At 32.4% G+C, this 20,878-nt stretch overlaps 1 protein-coding gene across 5 annotated transcripts in view; it reads right to left on the bottom strand.

Moving 5' to 3' along the window:
- Positions 1–5,546: 5,546 nt before the first annotated feature.
- Positions 5,547–20,878, bottom strand: part of LOC132703974 (uncharacterized) — an 81,907-nt gene continuing 66,575 nt past the window's right edge. For 3 of the 5 annotated variants that reach the window (XM_060673551.1, XM_060673548.1, XM_060673549.1), the window contains exons 6-7: positions 13,961–14,213; positions 5,547–12,186 (exon numbers count right to left, since the gene is read on the bottom strand). In XM_060673551.1, the coding sequence (XP_060529534.1) occupies positions 11,889–12,186; positions 13,961–14,213 (551 nt within the window). In that variant the 3' untranslated portion in view covers positions 5,547–11,888. The remainder of the gene's footprint in view (positions 12,187–13,960; positions 14,214–20,878) is intronic. The other 2 variants (XR_009619198.1, XM_060673550.1) reach the window with 2 other exon arrangements.

Here is a 20,878-nt window from a genome sequence, read left to right on the forward strand (position 1 = left end):
TTGGTCGATTGAGGAACTACTCATTCTTGAAATTTCAAAATCATTTTGCGTATCAGCCTAAAAGAAAGAACACACATAGATAAATTCCACAAAAAGACACCCCGTACCCGAGACATGGGCATGTTGTTACATCTAACGGTAAAAAATTTACAATAAAAACCAATTAATTTCAGAAGGTGTAAAAATAACAACTACAGGTTTTCTAATATTTATAACAGTATAAAGTATTTATTTGTATCACAAGCTTTAAACAAATTATAGCACTATTTTTTAGTAAAATCTTAAACAACTTAAGCCGCGTAGAGGAAACTTCACCCGAACACACGTGTAAATAGGCGTAGGCGTAAGCACAGTTTAAGCACTGGGGGTCAATGGGGATGCATTCGGACCCCGGCTATCATTAAACTAAACGAAAATTACATGTTTCCATATCATTAATACGATAAAAAAAACGATCAACAAAACACCAAATGCTTGGCAGCACAATATATAACCAACCTCAGTCTTCCCTACCCTTTTTAAATATCTCTTCAAATCAAGCCTGTTTCTATCTTCCTTCAAATGTATTTCGCATGCAGCACATGGCTCGACCGTAATAGTACCGAAGTTTATCAAAGTGTTGAATACTATACTTTTCCTACCAGCATTAGTTTTTGGATACATTTCTACCGAAAAGCAGGTGCACGTTTTTCACAGAGTTTGACGTGATCGTCAGAATTGAGAAACGGCAAACTACCATGGAGAAAATCTACCTAAAACATCCGATCGCTCCTATACCCGTGACTAAAGATCCGAAAACATCCGAAGTTGCGACTGTATGTAACAAAACTGACGTTTCAAAGTGAAACTTTCTACATACTTGCTGCGGTATTTTAGAATAGGGAGTAGAAAAACTTAATAATAACGATCAGCCTATCCATCCACAACTCGAGGTGTAAATGTATTTCATTAATAATATCAATAAACCGCTCATTCGAGCATTAGTCATTTTATTATTAATATAACTTCCCAAATTTTGAAAACAACAATAATATCGCAGAGTATTTTCGATCCTTCGGCTACCTGACTGTAACACTTTAAAATGCACCGGCCATAAATATATATATGTTGGTATGGTCTGTTCATAGATATAAGAAAGTGACTAATTGCTTTTGAATGGGATTATCCAAGGGTGGTCATTAACATACAATGCAACAAGATTATTACCTAAAATTTCGGAATTTAAATTCAGGTAAAATTGTGGTCCGTAATAGAAAATAATTTTATATCTACCTGTGTTTAATATTCTTTGGTTTAAGTAAGTAAGTAAAGTTTATTAGTAATCATTCTTCTTTTGTGTGTAATACAGCGTGTGTATCTCAGGAGATGCTCCCGCCCAAATGTTGAAAACACTTTTCTATTGAGACTAACGAAGTTATAAACAATGTTTATTTCACTCTCATTGAACGTGGTGCCAGCAAGCGAGCATCTTTAGAAGAAACGGCCACATTGACGAAAATTCCAACATCAACTGTATAATCCCATTTCAGCGAGGAAAAAAAAAGCGACGCTGACATTTTCTCGAGTGTAGATGAAAGTGATCAAGATATAATACGGAGTAAAATTTACCAACCAAAGCGTACCTACATTAGGTATCTTAATTAGAAGGCTTGAAAAAGATGAAACCGGTGTTAAAAATGACAAAAGACAAGTTTTAATGGAATCTTTTAGAATTCGGAAATAGCGACTGGAACATCTAGAAAAACTTAGGATTTACAGGGAACAACAAAGGCCAATTATTTACTTCGATGAAACCTGGTTCAACACTTATGATACCCCGGAAAAGGGTTAGATTGACTCAACCGATAAGTGTAAAACAAACGCGCCATCAAAAAGAGGTAAAAGAATAATTATTTTGCATGCTGGCTCTAAAGATGGTTGGATTCCAAATGGACTTTCTCTGTCTGAGAACAATATTAAAGATTCTTCTCTGGATTACAATGAAGACACCATCGCTTATTTATTTGAAAGTTGGTTTAAAAACAAACCAGTTTTAAACATTCCTCCTAATAGCGTAATCGCAATGGACAATGCAAGTTATCACAGTGGACAATTGACTAAAACCCCTTCCTCATGTGACACCTTACCACTCTATATTTAAGCCCATTGAACATGTTTAGCACCAAGTGAAATCTGCCATTCGTCGTAACAATGTTTTTCTCCGTGTTAACTCCAATGTCCACTTATAGAAACCAAAGTTTTTAACATCCCTTCAAAAAGTTGGGCAAATTCTGTTAAACATACAGAAAAAGCAGAACAATCGTATATCTATATTGCAAATAATATAGAACTAAGAATAATTAGAACGGACGATGATAGGGATAGCATTTTAAGTAATTTAAGTAGGTAATAAAAATAATTTGTAATTTTATTTTAGATTTAAACATAAATAAATATATAAATAAATAAATATTGTTTAGTATCTTTCCTAACAAAACCCCAAATAACTAAATTCTAAGCAAAGTACGGACCTCTTCGGCCATATTTCATTCTTACAGCTTGCCCAGGTCTTTCCTTAATTCGTATCAGTTAATCACTTTCTTATATCTATGAACAGACTTTATAGGGCCGAGACACCCTATGTTACCCGATAATGCATAGTTATTAGCAATAATGCCCGACACTCTGTACATTTCTTGTTTTTTTAGATACTTTGCAAACATTTGTGTGTATATTAACAAGGACACATAAATTAAGTTATCGTTACTGCTTTAGGTCAGTTTACTACAACATTGACATTTAATTTTCTTAGACTAAAAGATAAAATTTACCTGTGGTTTATTTCAAGAAGTTGTATTTTTGATATATAATTTGGTAGAAAAATCTGTAAAACACCACAACTGCACCACCGCTATGGAAAACTGAACAACAAGCAAATTTGAACATCATGGAGGAAGTCATCCGATCTATACCGACAGCCTCCCAAGTTTCGACACAATGTGCGTTGGCAGGTGAATACATTTAAGTTCTCGTTATCGATAATATGTTATTTCACTATACGCGTATCGGGGTTTTAACGAACTTTATCGCCAACTCGCGTAATATTTGCGTCGTCGGGATCAAGTTTTACTAATCGCCGCGCAGTCCATGATGCGTGTTTGCATTTGCATTCCAGACGATATATTACATATGGGTAATTAATGAAGTCAGAAATATCTTCGATTAGCAAAGTTTCGGATGAAAATAATTTAGAATCGATTCGAAATAAGTTAAATACGGCAGACATTTGAATAATCGAAATGGTAAAATTTTGTTACATTCTTTGTTTTAAAAGAATATTTTGGTGGTTGAAAAGTCGGTTGTTACGAATGTGATCACAGGGTTCGGGGTTTAATTTCATTTTTTGAAAGGATGTGTTGAATACTTGCCCACAATAGGTCATTGAAACTATAAAGTAGTTTTTTTACATTACATTTACATATATTCAAGACGATACGAGACATACAGGGTAGCTGAAATTGGGGCAAACTTACGTATCTGAGATGCCAAGAATAATAAAAAGTAGAAGTTGTTAACCGAAAAGGCTAACTCGTGAGAACGGCTATGTCACTTTGCGGTAGAATTACACACTGAAATTTTTCTACAACCCTAAAAATTTTTAGTAAAAAGTAATCGTACCTAATTATTAAACAAATTTTTCTACTCCCCTCTAAACAATGTAAAATTATACGATACCCATCTAGGGTGCGAAAAGTGTCACTTTACCACGTCAATTTCGTTTCCCCACGGATTGAAGCCACTTCGGATATATCCGGAATATTACAGCACCGGTTTGGGAGCAATCGGAGATATTTCCGACGGCTTGAATTGTCAGTGAATGTATTCGTGTTGTTTTACAAAAATGTACCCAAAAACTAAAGGTGGTAGAAAATGTATAGTACGCAAAACATTTGGCAAACTTTTTAAGTAACTGGTTTATTAAGCACTCTTTCAGGTCGGGCCACTTAAACTCGTCCATCAAGTACCGTTTTTCTATTTCTTTCTGTAAGATGCTTAATTGTTATAAACCAATATAGCGTGCGGAAGGTGTCATTTTACCACGTCAGTTTAAACCTCTTAAAAGCTCTATCCTTGTATAATTTTTCATCCAACTACAGACTTTTTCTTTAAATAAACTAGTTAATGATTAATTGAACAAGTTAAATAAACAACATAACATTTTAAAATTGTTTTTATTCCGCTGTTTATATAACATATCCAATAAAACATCTCTCTCTGTCTAACGTACACAGTTAAAAAGAGAAAACAATAGCAGAAGAGAAGTGAGTGATTCTTTTTTCTAGGAGGCGTCACATTTAAAATAATATAAATTTTTGTGACCTCGCCGTATATTGAAAGCGTTGGCTAAATTAAATAGGTCGATTTATTAGAAAAGTGTAAACTGACTTCGTCCGATCCTGAACAATAACATCTCTTAATGCGTTCTTTTTTAGCTTCTGCTTTCAGCGTGCAAATACTAGCTCCACATTCCTGACAAACTGTAGACCGCAATAGAGCCAAAGAAAGAAACTATGATATGTTTCTTAATGCGCGAGAGTTATAAATCATTATTGAACTGTAAAACTTAGTGGTCTTAACTTTATTCTATAGGCATAGCATAATACTACTATAATGATGTGCCTTAGTGTTCAATATTAAAATTATAGTTACTTTCCGGCAAACTGCGCTATCTGAAAATGAGAAAATTATTATTACCATCAATGTGTTCAAACTCGACCCAACAAAACTCAGCATAAGGAGCAAAAATTGTTCAAATGTGGAGCTGGATAGCTAACAATTTTATCCGTCAGATATCATCAGACTAACATAATACACTTAAAAACAGGAAAACCAACCTTCGACAAAATAATGTCTCAGCTAAACCCCATAAGATTGGTATGGGCGTAAGTAAAAGGGTTTGTAGCAAGGCTACAGGGATACTAAATACTGTTATTGCAAATTTAATGGGTACGTATGATGGTGATGTTACTGTAGTCTTTTCTAATAATTCGAGGCATATTTGTTTGGTCTAAGCTTATGCCCGATTTTGGTTGATCCATCTTGTATTTATATGAACAAATATTTCAAACAAGAACGTAGGAACGAATTAAATTTTATAAACAATAAGAAGTGCAAATAAATACTTATTTTTTCCCTAATTTACGGTTATACCTAATTAATATTTACTTTAAACGTCCGGGTAAATTCTCTCCTCCGTAGCGAATTAAACGCCCTGGCAACTCCTATGGAAAATCGACCTCCATGGCAGATTTCGGACGTAAGAAAGACGAGAAGGGTGGATAATCGTCCCAAGCCCGAAGCAAAACAGAATGGAAGATTTGTAAACACGACCTTTTTGCTACATGATTTTATTCTTGTTCGGTGACTTGTAAGAGACGCCCTTAATCTCACAATGTAAAAGTTTTGCATAAAAGGAGATGGCTTTTAGTTTTTCCATGTCGCGCGTTGTTCGAACAAATAAAAGGTTGTGTCCAGAAGGAAGAAACAAACGGTGGAACTTGCTGAACGTTTATTTATAGGATATTAATATATTATTTTCTACATTTATTGTAAGAGTATAACATTTGCAAGTTACAAATTTGTGTGCCGCTTCATCTTCAATAAAAGACAATAACATAAGATTGACACATTAACACAGAGGATAACAATGATTAGACTATCCGGAGACAAAAATTTTATTGATACATATTATATCTCGAGATGTAAACTCAAGAAAAACGAGCGTACACCGTAATTCCTTATAGTTAATATTTCTTGTACTTTCTCGGTAATTAATTGGAATTTCTCTGCAATTCGGTCATACCGTACAGCACAATTAGGCTGCGGTTTACCTCTCGCTCTTTCCATATTCTTGACTTTTTGCCATTAAAAATTTGTAAATACTCTCTTCTTTTGAAACACGAACGGAAATGCGAAAACGATATTCTGTGAAAAAAAATAGATCGTTAACGATTAAGATTAACGAACAATGTTGGCAAAGTGATTATAACGATTTTTTCAAGATTCATTCCTTGAAATCTACAAAACCATTTCCGAATTTTCTAGCCTGACGTGCCAAAGTTCTCAATCTCACGACAAGAACAAAATTTATCAACCGTCAGGCATTGAAAAAATTTATCACGAAAAAATAATACTTATTAGGCGGTTTACATTGTTTCAAGAATTCTAAAGAGATTTTCGCGAGTCAGATTGGAAAATCGGTGAATAATCTTTGCATGAAAATTTTTGATGAACGGATGTTGAGAAAATGAAGGTCTCAGTTTATGTTTCCAAGGCTTTCAAAATGAAACGACAACGATACCTATGACATGAAAAAAGTCACCAAAATGACGTATTGCAGCAAAAAGGGCCTAAAAAAAGACAAAATGGAAAATGGTGTCAAACTAAGCCCAATAAAGTAAAACAAGTTCGGAGAGAGAGATATATAAATAACATTTTGCAGACGGCCACACTAGATATAATAGGTTGACTTTATAAAGTTTTTTTACTATGATCTAATTTTGGGAAAATATTGGGAAAATTCAAGTTACAAAGTCTCTCCAACACAGTCCTCAAACTGAATTTGTTATAAAATTGTGGCGGAAGAAAAGAGGATAACAATTCTCAATGCGGGAATTGAAGGCGTTTCGAAACTTGATCCAAATTTTGATAAAATATCTTGTATAAGAAAGAAAGAAAATATTTCCAATATATTAAACCAGAAGGCACTAGTAGGACAACTTCCGGCATTTTACTTCATTTCAATGTTAGGCAGTATCGAACATTAATAAATTAGGAAGTAGAAGAAATTGGTTGAGTTTCGATACGTTCCGATTCGTTTTCATGGTGATCTTTGAAATGGATTCGTATTGAAAACGCGAAATAATCCCATAAAAAAGTTATATTAAAACGTAGGTACCATTAATAACAGGACCCTATTTAATGAAAATATAATTGATAATCTGCTTTTCAAAACATTTTTAGGAAGATACAAATACTTTCATTTTACATTAAACAAGCCGATTTATCTGCAGTAAAATCGGTTATTAATGAAAGGAAGAAAAGTATATAATAACAGTAATAGCAATACAATAGTAATGCATCAATAGATAGGTAAATGAAGGATGGATATTTCAAAACTTTCTACCAAAATGACAAGATTTTATATTTGTCATGAGAGTGCTGACAGTTGCAATAAAGTTTTTTGATCTTTTAAATTTTGATGTAAGTATGGCTATGTAGTTCTAGGAATAGCATTTTTTTCTTAAAAGCTATTATTAATATACGAAATTAGATATTTAACGGTCCAACAAATTTAACGCATAAGCAATGCCAATGCCTTATGCTTGCTATTGTTTTTTATCCCAGACGTATCTCTGGTACCTTTGTTTTAACCAATATCATCTCATTTTAATTTGTATTTGATACAAAGTGCTTTATGTATAATTATGACGAAGTAACTTTTATGTTACTAGAATTATTATTTAAGAATGCAAATATTCACTATAGCCCACTTTTTCGGATGGTCTGAAGAGGAAGAAGCTTATTACTGTTGCCACGTAAAAAATCGATATGAAACTTTACTGGGTATTTATGAAATTCGTTTTAATCACTTAATTTATACCGAAAATACACATTTTACTGAAGTACTGCATTTTAAAATGATGCGATATAGGAATTTCAAAAGTTTGTTAAAAACCTATTTATTAGTCTAACAATGATCAATCTTCAGTACATGTTAACAAAGTGTACCAAGGGTAAATTTTTTCCGCAGAATCCAAAAGCGCAATTGTAGACAGGATGCTGCATTTCAAATATGAAACTTAACTGGTCTAAGATCATTTTAATATATCCTGTATAAACCAACTTGATTGCATTCTGGGCTTTTATAAAAATATATTTTATCTTTAAAAGTTTTCGATGACATAATTTTTCAAGAAATGTAGCTATGCCGAAGTTGAGCGTTTTTCGACCCGACGGAAAAAACTAACCCAATTGATTTAAAAACAAATTTCAAAATAAATTACTCATCATGACTCAGACGTTTAGTACTTTTACCGCTTTATCCCATGGTGCAAAATCAATTAATTTTATTGATTATTATTATTTCATTTTTACCGTTTTCGGGCAGGTGAAGAAATTATTTGGGAAAATAGGCGGTTAAGGATACATTATTTATAATCAATTGTTTTCTATTATCAACTGTAACCCTTCAACACTTATGAAAAATCTTACTTACTACACTTTAAAACCCGTTGTAATAGTTTCATACAATACTGATACAACGAACTATAAAAGATAAAATTGTTCAATCACCTACATACTAATTATAGAGTTGTATAGGTCCCACTCGAAACTTCTTGAGGTGGAGAAAACATGTGACTTAGCGATATCAAAAATAAAACGAAATTTTTTTATATAACAAGAAATCTATAATCGTAATGATAATAGAATATTAGAGGGAAATCAACAAAACTTACGAAGCTTGAGCCACCTCCAACAATCAGTAACTTCATATTTTAGAGCTCCTATTTTTTGGTACCCAGTTTCGCTTCATTCCGCAATCGAACTTAAAGAAGTCAATGTAACAAATATTTAGGGACACGACGTAGTTCAACAGAGTTAATAAATATTTTTTATTGCAGAAGGAAAACTGGGCCGATATATTATATCAATACAATTTATTGAAATATTGGTCCTAGAAGCGATAGAAATACATGTGTATCACAATTTATAATACATATGATAGTACTTTCACGTATCAATGTTATTGTTGTACTAAACGGATGGAATATGTGTTAAAATCTATAATATACAATAGTCGTCTCAAGATTTTACAGTTTAGGAGACGCAAATAAGTAGTAATTATTGCACCATCGTTTGCTCTCGTTTAACTTACAAGTAGAGAAATATGTAGAAATAGAAATATTTTAATTTCGATAAAACTTTTTGCATTTAGCTTCACGGGCCCAATCAGTACAGATTCCATTTAATTCAATTCCAATGTAACGCCAAACCTGTTCATATTACACTTATTTATTTTATTTACTGGTTTTATTAAGTTCTAATTGTTAAACGTATTTGGCAAATATTACAAAATAAAGAAAGCTACCTCACGAGAGGTTGATAATGTGCTACCACGCAGAAAGGCCACATTCGTCTGACGTGCTGACATGCTATTAACAGGATATTAAACAAATAAAAACAAGTTTTCCAATTTCAAAAATTAGTTTGAATAATTTCAAATGTAACGGAAATGCATCGAAGTAAGTATTTTTGTTTTTCTTATGTCTTTCATTGTTTTGGTGATTCAGGGCAAACAACCTTGTACACTGCAGCAAATAAAAGCTGCAGTACCTTCACGTACTTACTTGCAGTAGTGCCTATTGGTAGGACACCGTTTCCTATCGCTGACGAAAAAGATGAGTTTCTTCTTTTTCACGGCTTAAAAACCCGAGATAACTTCCTTTAGTTATTTTCAAAGATGGTGTTACAGTCCACATTGTTTCAACCGGCATCGATATAGGAAAAATAATTCGATATGAAAGTAATATTGTACAGGACGCACCTATTTTGGTGGCAATAGCGAGATATCTCGGTTATTAGTAATAGAACCTTGGGGTTTTGGTATTTCGTGGAACAATTTTGTCATAACACTTTTAGTTTCCGAGATACAGGGCGATATTAAAAATCTGCTCCCCTCTGTTGTCTCACAACTTACCAAAATCGTATTAGAGCTTTTTACGTAAACACCCAAGTAATTTTATAATTTCTAGATTTCCAGAGTAAAAGAATATATTTCGACGACTTATATCACCGAAATCTACCGAAATTTTGTGATAGCCAAAATTTATTAATTTTATTGGGATCCGGTATATTTTGATGTATTTTTATATTTTCCTAGGTTTTTGTCATTATGGCGGAAAATCAACATTTCGAACGTTTTTAAAAATATACGAATTGTTATCTAATGAAAATGTTGAATTGTACCTACATATAAATAGTTTTTTTGCATGTATTCTAAAATAATTAAAAGCATAAGTATTAGATATCGTTTAAAAAGACGATACGGATTCTTCATTAAATCAATTTTATTTATTGTTTATAAGGAAATATTCATATAACAAGGAACGCTAATGGATAATGCGTACTTAATGCTTAGGTCAATTCTAATAGAACAAATAAACAAATTAAAATAAAACAAGATATTAGTAATAATAATAAAATAAACAATCTGATTTGTGAAACATTTTTCTCAAAACAGTTAAGACGCAAAAAAATATTGTTGATAAATAAGAAAAAAATGCCGTGCACAGATATCCATCAAACCAACGTTTTTGTTACTGCCAAATTTTATTGGCGCCTCCAAAATCAGAAATTTTATTAATTCTTGTTATTATTTGGCAAAAATAAACCGCTAACCGCTACACAATAGGAAATCAACTTAAAATACTTGCTTATATACAACTAGTTAATTAGTAATACCGCACTTCAACATTTGCCCCAACCTTATTATAAATCTCATTTCTTCCTTTGTCCTAGGCTTATTCTTAAAAAATTGATTCTCGTTTTTTATCAGCGCATGGCAAATGAAAACATTTTTTTTATTGATTAATAAAAATTAATATTGCTTGGATCGATAAGTATAGGCAAACCTTAACAAAAGTGGTGAAGGTGCAGTAACTGAAAACGATAAAGTAGTTAGAGGCAGGGTCTTCCATTTAAAAAATAAGAGGCAAATTAGCTCAAATTTCGTCAAATTGGCAAAAGTTACATTGGAATTTTACTGACCTCTTAGTAATATTTTATGTTTGTTTTTGACACTCGCTAAAACATTTTTTTGAAATTGTTCTAAATGAGGGAGTTTAGAATTTGTCATACTATTGCTCCACCCTGTATATGTGTAGGTATATCAATATTTCAAAAATAGTAATATTTAATATATATATAATATACATATAATATATTATATAAATAGTAATATTTAAAAAAAACTGGGCAACTAAGAGTGGTATGACAATTTTGTCCTTGTTTGGGAGAACCGCAAAATTCTGTCCTTACTAATAACCGCAATTGCAACCGAAATGGGACACCACGTTACTGGTCTTACCTATAATTCGCTTGGGTTACTGTTTTATTTTCCTTTCCCTATTAAACATATGAATCATATGCTATTTCATGGATACGAAACAATTATTTTTTTCGAATTTAAACCACTATAACGAAGTGTGTGTAATGAAAGTTATTTGGCACCATGGCATTGTACCACCAATCTATAATGTTTATATTTGAAAGATAGATATTTGATAAATACATCAGAAAGATATAACCATGATATACAGAGTGTTTCAAAAAAGATGCTCCAGCGCTCTGCTAGAGATTCGTCATATATAAAAAAGAAAAAAATCATATAACCGTAGATCCGGAAATGTTTGATGTCAAAAAACGGCTTTTTCAAAAATCCTTACGTTATATGTAGTTATTACATTACATACTTGTTATTAAAATATGGCGGTCGTTTTATCGAAACTACGTTTACATAATTTTTTTTTTAATTTGGGTGATATATATCCAGCAGAGCATTGGCGCTTGTTTTTTAAAGCACAAGACATATGCAACACGAATCGGAAGGAGAGTTTTAAAGGAAGACTATTGAATTCAATCTCAGTAAAAAATGGATTACCGGTTTTTAAAAAGTCAGTTGAACCTTTATTGTCATTGTAATACTTTCAACTAAAATTTTCTGTTTCTGAAATGGCCCCGCAAATGCATAATAAATCTACTGATATATTCTATTATTATAATCTAGATTAAAAATTGACTTACACATACTATAAAAATAAATCTGTTGCCGCAGTGGCACATTAACGTCACACGTTGGAACTTTTGATGCCCTCCAATAGTGGCACGGTTATTTTAGTCTCATCCATTGGAAAAGATCGATCTTCTTCAGGAATCGACAACCGTCTATCGATACTAAACGAACTGCTTACGTCTAAACTGTTCGCCATACGCTCCGGTTTCGGCTTTAAGCTTGGCGGTTGTTCGAAGCTTCTTGATATCTTCGGCTTCAGGTTATTTCGATTCGCTTGACAATGGAACTGAGTGCAGTCCGTTGTTTCGTACGTTTCGATTGGAGTCTCAAAACTGATAGTTGGCTGATGATAGCTGCAACAAATATTACATTTCCGACTCAGAAAATAAAAAGATTAGAAATAATTTGTAAATGCGATGAGTTCTATATTGAAGAGAACAGTGCAAATTCGAAGCTGTTTTCATAACAATTCTTAACAATGTTATCAGCAACTCAGGCGTGAAAATAACGATACGATGTGGCAACTCCTAATAAAGCACACCAGAGCTGGAATGCGTAGTGGGTAATTTCAAGTTGATTGCACCTAAATCAGGCACGAATGAAGAGAGCAGGTAAATTCATCAGTTCGAAAGGTATTATTAAATAAAAATCATGATAATGGGAATTCGGAGTATTCACCAAAACTAACCACTATATATTTGAATGGGGCAAGTAATGATTTCCGTAAGACTTTCCATTTACAATATGGTTAAAATATTTAGCAACAGTCTCTAATAAAAAAAGATTTTTGTACGTAAATATTCATTCCGAGCTTACTAATTTTCACTAGACCAAACCGGTTGAAAGAGGAAAAGGAAAGGAGCAGAAACTAAATAAAGTGGTTATCAATATTCAATGCCCATTTAGAATAGACTCTTTTGACGTAGGACAGATTTTAGTTACCTTTTTTTCATTTCCTCGTTTAGCATAAACTGATTTCGCCAAATGGATGCCGTTTAGCGCACCAATTCGCTTAACGTTTTTCTGCCTGCTTGTACTGGTTACCCGCATTATGCGGGTTCTCAATTTTGTTTGTAGCCATAGAAAAAAATATATCTTTTTTTCTGATGTGTAAAATAAGCAAACGTTTTTTATGTAAAAATATTCACGATAGGATTTTAAGCTTCAACTTCAAATTCGATAATATAGAGACATATTTCAATGGCAACTTAAAGCTAGCGAATTAGTATTTAACATTTTGTTTGTTAATTTAGGTTTCAAAAGTTTGTGACAATTAAAATGCATGTGCATATAGCATGTAAATGGTCAAATACATTTGATTTAATTTTCGTTAGTTGCCGCCATCAGCTTTGTCTCGAATCTACTTGGGGTGACAAGAATTTAATTTAATATGGCTTGCAAACTTTGTGTCATTTGCACCTGGCAAATAAATTAATATGCATATCGTAATAAATGTCAGCAATTAATTTCATCTAAGCAGATACCTCCAAATGTTAATGGAAAAGGAATTAAGTGCTTGAAGATCGCGTTTTAGTAAATAAATAGCGCAAAGTGCGGGTAATTGTGTGAAATTTAGCGGCACGTGCTGAAAACAATGCCATTATTTAAGGGCGTATCATAGCCGTCTGTTCTTATGGCCACCACAACTATATGGCATTGTATAGGGACAATTTGCCTTTTTTGACATTTTAATGCGTAAGCATAACTGTGATATCATGAAGAATTTGTAAAAACACACACTGATCCAAGGTAATCCGACGAAAGTTGAGTAAATTTTTTGAATTGAATTCAAGAGTCTCATTTAAAGAATTTTTTTGCGATTGGATCGGGTTTAAGGTGTGGGCGGTATATAAATGGTGCCAGCCAAAATTTGTTAGTTTTGGTAAGTTTCATAAAATTAATAGTTAAAATAATTGTTGATCACTGAGAGACGTATGACGTAGCCATCAGAATTGACAAAAGTCACAATATCATCCGTGGCAAAAAAATATATGAGCTGATACGTTATAATGATTTAGAGGGAGAAGTATCCGAGACATACCTACATATCACGAAACATAATATTATAAAACAAGAGAAAAGAAAACATCATGAAACCTTTCCTCCAAAAAAAAAAATTGTACATACCTACAAGACCTTCCTTCGCTGATCACTAATGTGGAAGGAGTTCGGCGATCGGGATGATCGAAACTAATAAAATTTCTATGTCTACTCGTAGGCCTTTCTACAAAGCACGATGATCGTCGCGCTCTCTGTGGCGGATACCATCTATCAACGGCATTCGACGGCCGGCGTCTTGATATGAATATTGGTCTCTCGGATCGTTCTACAGTTATTAACGATGGCCTTCTTTCCTTATTCAGGATGGGAATGATAGAACCTAGAAAGAAAAGAGGAACGGATTTGAACACTAAAGAATTCATGGATTTGTTTATTTTTTAACTTAATTCTTGTCAGTTTAAGCACTGAGGTCTGAGGTCAAGTGTTTGGGATTGCATAAAATTATGTTCAATTTTTTTTTGTTAGTGCACAATAAAATTGCAGATTTTTTGAGCAGAAATATTAAGATTTGGTTCAACTTAGATATTCCAAAAGTTGATGATTTTTTTACATCATTTTGAACCAATATTGCGCATAAAATTTTGGCGAGGTTCATTGATTGTAGTATTATCATCAAAGACGTAAATATTCTAAGAAACAATATTTATTACTAAGAAGTATTCCACTAAATTAATTTTAACCAAATCTTTAATATTTTACCCTAAGAATCTGCAGTCCTATTGCATACGATTAAGGACACCCTGTATACAGTAAAATTGTTTCTGCCAGCTCATCTAGCCAGCAAACTCCTAAATTTGAACATGCGATCCAATATAATATAAATAGAAAACATTAATATCTACAACACACAATACAAAATCTAAAACATGAAAAACAAATCAAGAACATATAGAGAGAGAGATACCGGATGGAGCAACGAAAGAGAGGGAGTTGAGCAATTATTAAATTGCAACAGTAAAGGATTTTTCTGACAAATGAACAACTTTGGTTTTGAACATTATTCAACAATTTCCTAGTAATTGTATTTACAAGTTTTATGGATTCCTCATACGAATGCTCCAAATGTCTAAAGAAATAAACAGGACGATTGGAGGAATCCAAAATATTTGTAAATAGTATTATAGTAGCTTGTGGATGTCTCTTTAAAAAAATAAAAAGTAGAAAAAAAAAAGAAAAAGTTTTTTCTGTATAGTAATAATATCGAACTGCGCTTCGGCCCAAACGATACAGGATTCTCAGTGCGTTACGCCAAATGTGTAGTAATGACGAAGGAATACTTCGTTAAATCCGGATATCATCATCATGATCCTGATATGATAACAGAGGATCTATAATAGCACCTACAATATTCTGAATGATTGAGATTCCCAAATAATTTACAACTTTATTGAGCTTAGTCTAGCATATTTTAGCACCATTAAAAATTTTCTTAATGACAAAAAACAAAATAAAATTACAGAAATACATTGAAATGTTTTTACAATTCGGAATTAATGCCAATATAACAACAACAAATATAATCATTAAAAAATATGTTTTTTTTTATGAGGTACGATTATCGCTACATCTACATCCTCATTATTATTTTCTAGAGAAATATTAGGTGGGGCTTTATCCCTATCTGCTGCGTTCATGTTGCAATTTTTTGTTTCCAAAACTAACCAAAACGTCCAATTTTTAATGTTGTGTTCACCTAAATCTCCTTGAGCACTCCAATATTTCCAGTTCAGTGATCTATTTTCATATTTTGATTTCAGATTACAAATTCACTCCGTTGCCTACACGCTCAAATATGTGACGTTTCTTCTGCATACACCCTAACGTTTTTTCATGTACCTTTTTGAATGCGCATTCATCAATGTCCTTTAGGGGCCTTTAAGCGTTATGCAACAAATCTGTAAAAAAACATTTTTGCTAAATTTTGTATCTCTAATCCTGAAAACAAATCCATCTCTCTGCTAATCTACTAGATTTGGTATAATAGACCTGTCAGCAGTCGGGAAAAAATAATTTCAACTACCCTAAATATTGCCTGGTACGGGTGGGACGAATATAAATTGGAGATTATTAAAAGCAAAATGGCTTTTGGAGAGGCTGTTAATACATGTCGGCTTAATGATAAAATTTAAATTCGCGCGCTCAGGTGGAAGTGGTGATAAGCGTAATACTTGACGGAAGCGTGGGCGTATATCTGGGTCTTCATATTTTAATCGAAATTGGTGTCAAGCTGAATGACGAATGAGTTGCTGTTGCACTTACTGGTGTTTGTCAGTAAACCGTAGATCGATATGGGCCGATGGTTTTTATTTAAAACAAAACAATTGACAAGTTGCTTTTAAACCTTACCTATACATACCTAACCATACCTGACGCTATAATCGTTGGGGTATCAAACATTGAAGAAATGGGCTCAGAGATAAATAAATTAATTTTAATTAACTTTCTTGGCCTCAATCGGCGAATTGTCAGAGCTAATGATTTTATGGGTTGCAAAACTTCCTCTGTGAACTTACTCACTGCGTTGGTTCATATAAAGTGGTTTTGTATTAACCAATTTTAATGTTTTTTCACTTACGGCAGAGCATTTCTCTAAGCCCATTAACAATTATTTTACCTGAAATATTACTTTTCGGGATCCTAGCCCTTACGTATCTCTGAAAGGACGGAAGAACAATAATTTAAATAATAATTATGCCGACGGCAATAAAACACCTGGCTAGTCGGTATTGAAGGACAGAGCATCAGGGACGATGGATTTTTAAGGCGTTTATATTTATTCAAATATAAATACAAATAATAAATAATTACCTACATATGTACGTTTTAATTTAAATCCTAATTCTGTTTCACTCTCAGAGTAGTTATTAAGATTAATTATAATGAGCTCTATGTTATTTTGCATCCAGATGTAAAATCATCAATTTGAAAAAAGTGTATTACATTTTGCAGCTCTTATCAGGGATATTATTCGTTACATTGTTAATTAAATTATTATTACACTTGGACTTAAATTATGAGTAACGTGTTCTGCTCTCAGATGTGATTTTTCTACCTGGTGCTACAAATGATCTATGGGGTTGAATATGCAATGATATGGAGGAAATGTAAATTTAACACTTCAAAAAGCTGCATTTTCTGGTAACAGGATTAAATAAATAAATCTCATTGTTTAACAAATATTCTTGAATTTCAGTTTCATAATTTAAAAAAACAATTTTTCATTTCAAAAGGGTTGAGCAAGTAGTTTGGTCTAAATCCCTCTTCTGAACGAGCGTGCATTATCCTTTATTTGACGGTGCTTTTGTTCAGCATTTTTTATTGGAATCAATCCATCTAGGTAAATTATATATCCGTGTTCGGATCTATACTTTTCAATTTCTTGAAGGTTACATCTGCCGGTGCGTAATCTCTGCGATTCCATTGCCACTTGTTTGTTGTTTTTTTTTGGTATTTAAATCCAATCTTTTAGATAACTCGCTTGGTTTATTCTAGCTTCCCTTTTTGTTTATCCAAAGTGAAAACAATCTGATTTTGATATAGGGAATATATTTTCCTTCTTATCATATTTTGTTCTCTATCCAAGCGGTAACTCGCTGTTTGCAATATATTTTATCCTTCTTAATCCTAATTTTTCTTTTTACATTCAATGGCAAGTGATTTCGACTCGCATATTTGGAAAAAACGATTTATTCATGCGGAATTTCGTTTCCTTTAGAATGTTAATGCAAATCATGCAAATTATCAATCATGTTGACTTGACGTATCGTAATATGTGCTATGTTAGGTTTTATTTCCTATGCGGTATTAAAATATATTGATATAAAAAATGTGCTCATACTTAGCTGTATGATCCATTTTTTACGTTCAATAGACAAATGGAGAGGTCTATCTCCCAAGGATAAGGTCCCTCTTATAATTACTGAAATAAATTTAATAACTTCACAATTCGAAAAAAGATAAATCAAATTTTATACTACAATACATAAGAATTATTTTTTACAATTTTGCAATACATTAAAAAGCGATTAATGAAATAATAATCATTAAATAAATTATATATTTTTATTCATTATTTAATTTTATAGCAAATAAACTTTAGTGGGTAATTAACCCCTTTATCCAAAATAAATTTTATTTCTAAATATTTGGTGGAAACTTATTTTCCAAGTTTTTGTCATTTTTTTAATACCATGCTAATTAGTGTTTTTAAGTGTCAAATATGAAATTTATTGATATTTAAAAAATATATAGTGAATATCGTGGTCATAATTTCAATATTTTTTTTTTAAATATCGGTAGATCCCACAAAAAGACATTTTTTTCTTCTGAATACAGCAACTGCAACAGCTCGGCCAGCCTTACCGAGAATTAAACTTTTTTTCGGATAACCTTATTCTCAGCATCAGATATTGAATGGACAAAGGCTTTGTTTGGTTAGTTGTCCTGTGCGGCATTGAAATATAAAGTAGCAATGGTGAGTTCTTCGATTTAAAATTGAAAGGACAAGAGGACCAGATAGAAGAAAAAAACTGTCGGGATTAAGATGCATCGGTCAGTTGGCAGGGATAAGAAACCTCCAACATGCAGCAATTAATAGAACCATGTGGTAAGAAAACGATGAACGTCTACCCTAGAATTTGAACTATCGATTCATTAATGTGATTTAAACAATCTATGGAAAAGACAACGTCGAACTACCCATTTTCCAAGGATTTTCGGTACACGTAAAAAATAATTTTAGTTCGTGTGGGTTTATCATCAGCGTAGATATTCATTACTACTAACGCAACGTCATGATTAGGGAAAATGTATTACACCAAAATATTCATCAGTAACAATTAATCTTGCCAGACGTGGTTAAATTGTTAACATAAATTAATTAGGAAGTAGGTGTATATGGGAAATTGGAGAACACCGCAATCAGATGTAGCGTTAATGACTATGTGAATTCGTTTCCGAAAAATATACATATGCATATAAACAAACACGCAATATAGCAGCCGTTGATGGGAATACCGGAAATATTTTCCATAATATGCAGATATCTTAAGAATAAACTAAATAATTTACTGCTTAAAAAATTAATGTAATATTTACTTGATTAGAAATTAGAATTCGTGCTTATGATGCTGATACTGCTGCTACTCTCCATATTCAGCGGTGGCAATATTGTTTATGGTCATTATTTAGCTAGCTGAAAAGAACAAAGAAAAAAATAATTGACTTTCTCTTGAACAGAGAATAACTCCATAAAACGTAGAAATGGGATTAAAAAAGCTTCATACAAAATTTCCTCGGTAAGTAGGTACGTAATTGACATTTTCTCGGAGGCACTTATAGATTTTTTAAACGGAAGTAGTTCTAAAACAAGTTTAGTGTACTGCAACTGCTTTAAACAGACAGCAACAGATCAACAGTACATTAACAAAAAAAAATAAACACAAAAGCCAGCTAATACTTAAAAAATTTCAAATAGAACCTCCCATCTTTTTAAATCTTCTGCACACTTAAATAAAAACATTTTTTCAGTAAAAAAGCAAAAGGTTAACAGTTTCTCTCTCGATATTAAGGAATGGATGGGTTTTGGACTGAGTATGTGAATAATTAATTTGTTATGTAGTCAACGTTTAGCCAATTTTCAACTTTAAGATTAATAAGGATGATTTGCCGTCCTAATATCATATCGTTATTAGTCCTGAAGAAGGCAGTAACATATAATAATTTGATTTTTCATAAACTCATCCATCATTTCCTTTTCTTTTGAATTTTAATGAATAAATAACGAAGCCAATTTTCCAATTTAGTAGCCATAGTTGCTCAAATTACCCAGATAATGTATTCGTGTTGTTTTTCTTCAGACACAGAGGATTGTTAAACACAAACAAACAAACTCATAACCAGAGTGGCGTTAATAAAACTTGTTGCATCATATACTATGACGATTTATTCTTAAAATTAATGCTAGTGTTGCAACGCGGCAAGTATTTATTCCAAAAATTTTTGGTAATTTTTTAACACTAAACGACAATATGCGTAGTTAAAGCAGTGGAGCTAGGGACTACGGAACTATGGGCAGGAAGCGCAGATTTTTGGGTGTAACAATCGATTGTTAAATATGATTTAAATGACAAAAATGTGTTACGTTACGTGTCAGTTATTTGACGTTTATTTACAAAAATCGTTAAGCTAAAAACGGACTGAACAACTTTTTGTTATTTCTCTTGTGTGTTTTATCACATATAAGCTTGGTTCGAGTTGGTATTTTTGAAACCGTTTTTAAACTCTACAGGACTAGCTGCGCACTTATTCGATAATGATGACTCGAAAAATCTCGAATAATCACTACGTACTTCTAGAAAGAAACATTTCCTAACTTAGTAGCTAACTAATCTGCGTTGTTTTTGTTTAATTTTGAACAGGTTTAAAGGAACAGTTATTGAATAACTGCATCATTGACTCTGAAAAAACAGAACTTGATCAAGAAACTATTTATGACCGAGAGAAAAGAAAAAGAGGAAACAATTTAAAGAAACCCACAGCAGTATTTTTGGATGGATATTACTTGAAATATTCAATTAAGTGATTATAATCAAAATTGCTACTTGCGTTCCTTATTAATTAATTATTATTATTATTAAAATTAAAATCGAGACACAAACCAATTCAATACAAAAACGGTACATTGTCCAAAGATTAAGAAATAAAAATCATATAGAAACAATTAACACTAATCCTATTCTAAAAAAAAAAAGAAATCCCACTTTAAGGCTAGGGGACGAGAACCAGTTGTAACCAGTTCCGCCCCAAACCCGAACAAAGTCACTCCACTGCGACTCGATGTGTTTAAAATGTTAGAATTAGGAGCGGCCACAATATATCATCCAATGGCATACAAAACGATTTCGGAGACAAACGTCTGGCTATTATTTGAGAGACATACATATTGCTTGCGATTTAATATATAGAATATTTGCCACTGCAAAG

Source organism: Cylas formicarius, unplaced genomic scaffold (genome assembly GCF_029955315.1).
Source record: "Cylas formicarius isolate icCylForm1 unplaced genomic scaffold, icCylForm1.1 PGA_scaffold_6__28_contigs__length_40554024, whole genome shotgun sequence".
Lineage (NCBI taxonomy): Eukaryota > Metazoa > Arthropoda > Insecta > Coleoptera > Brentidae > Cylas > Cylas formicarius.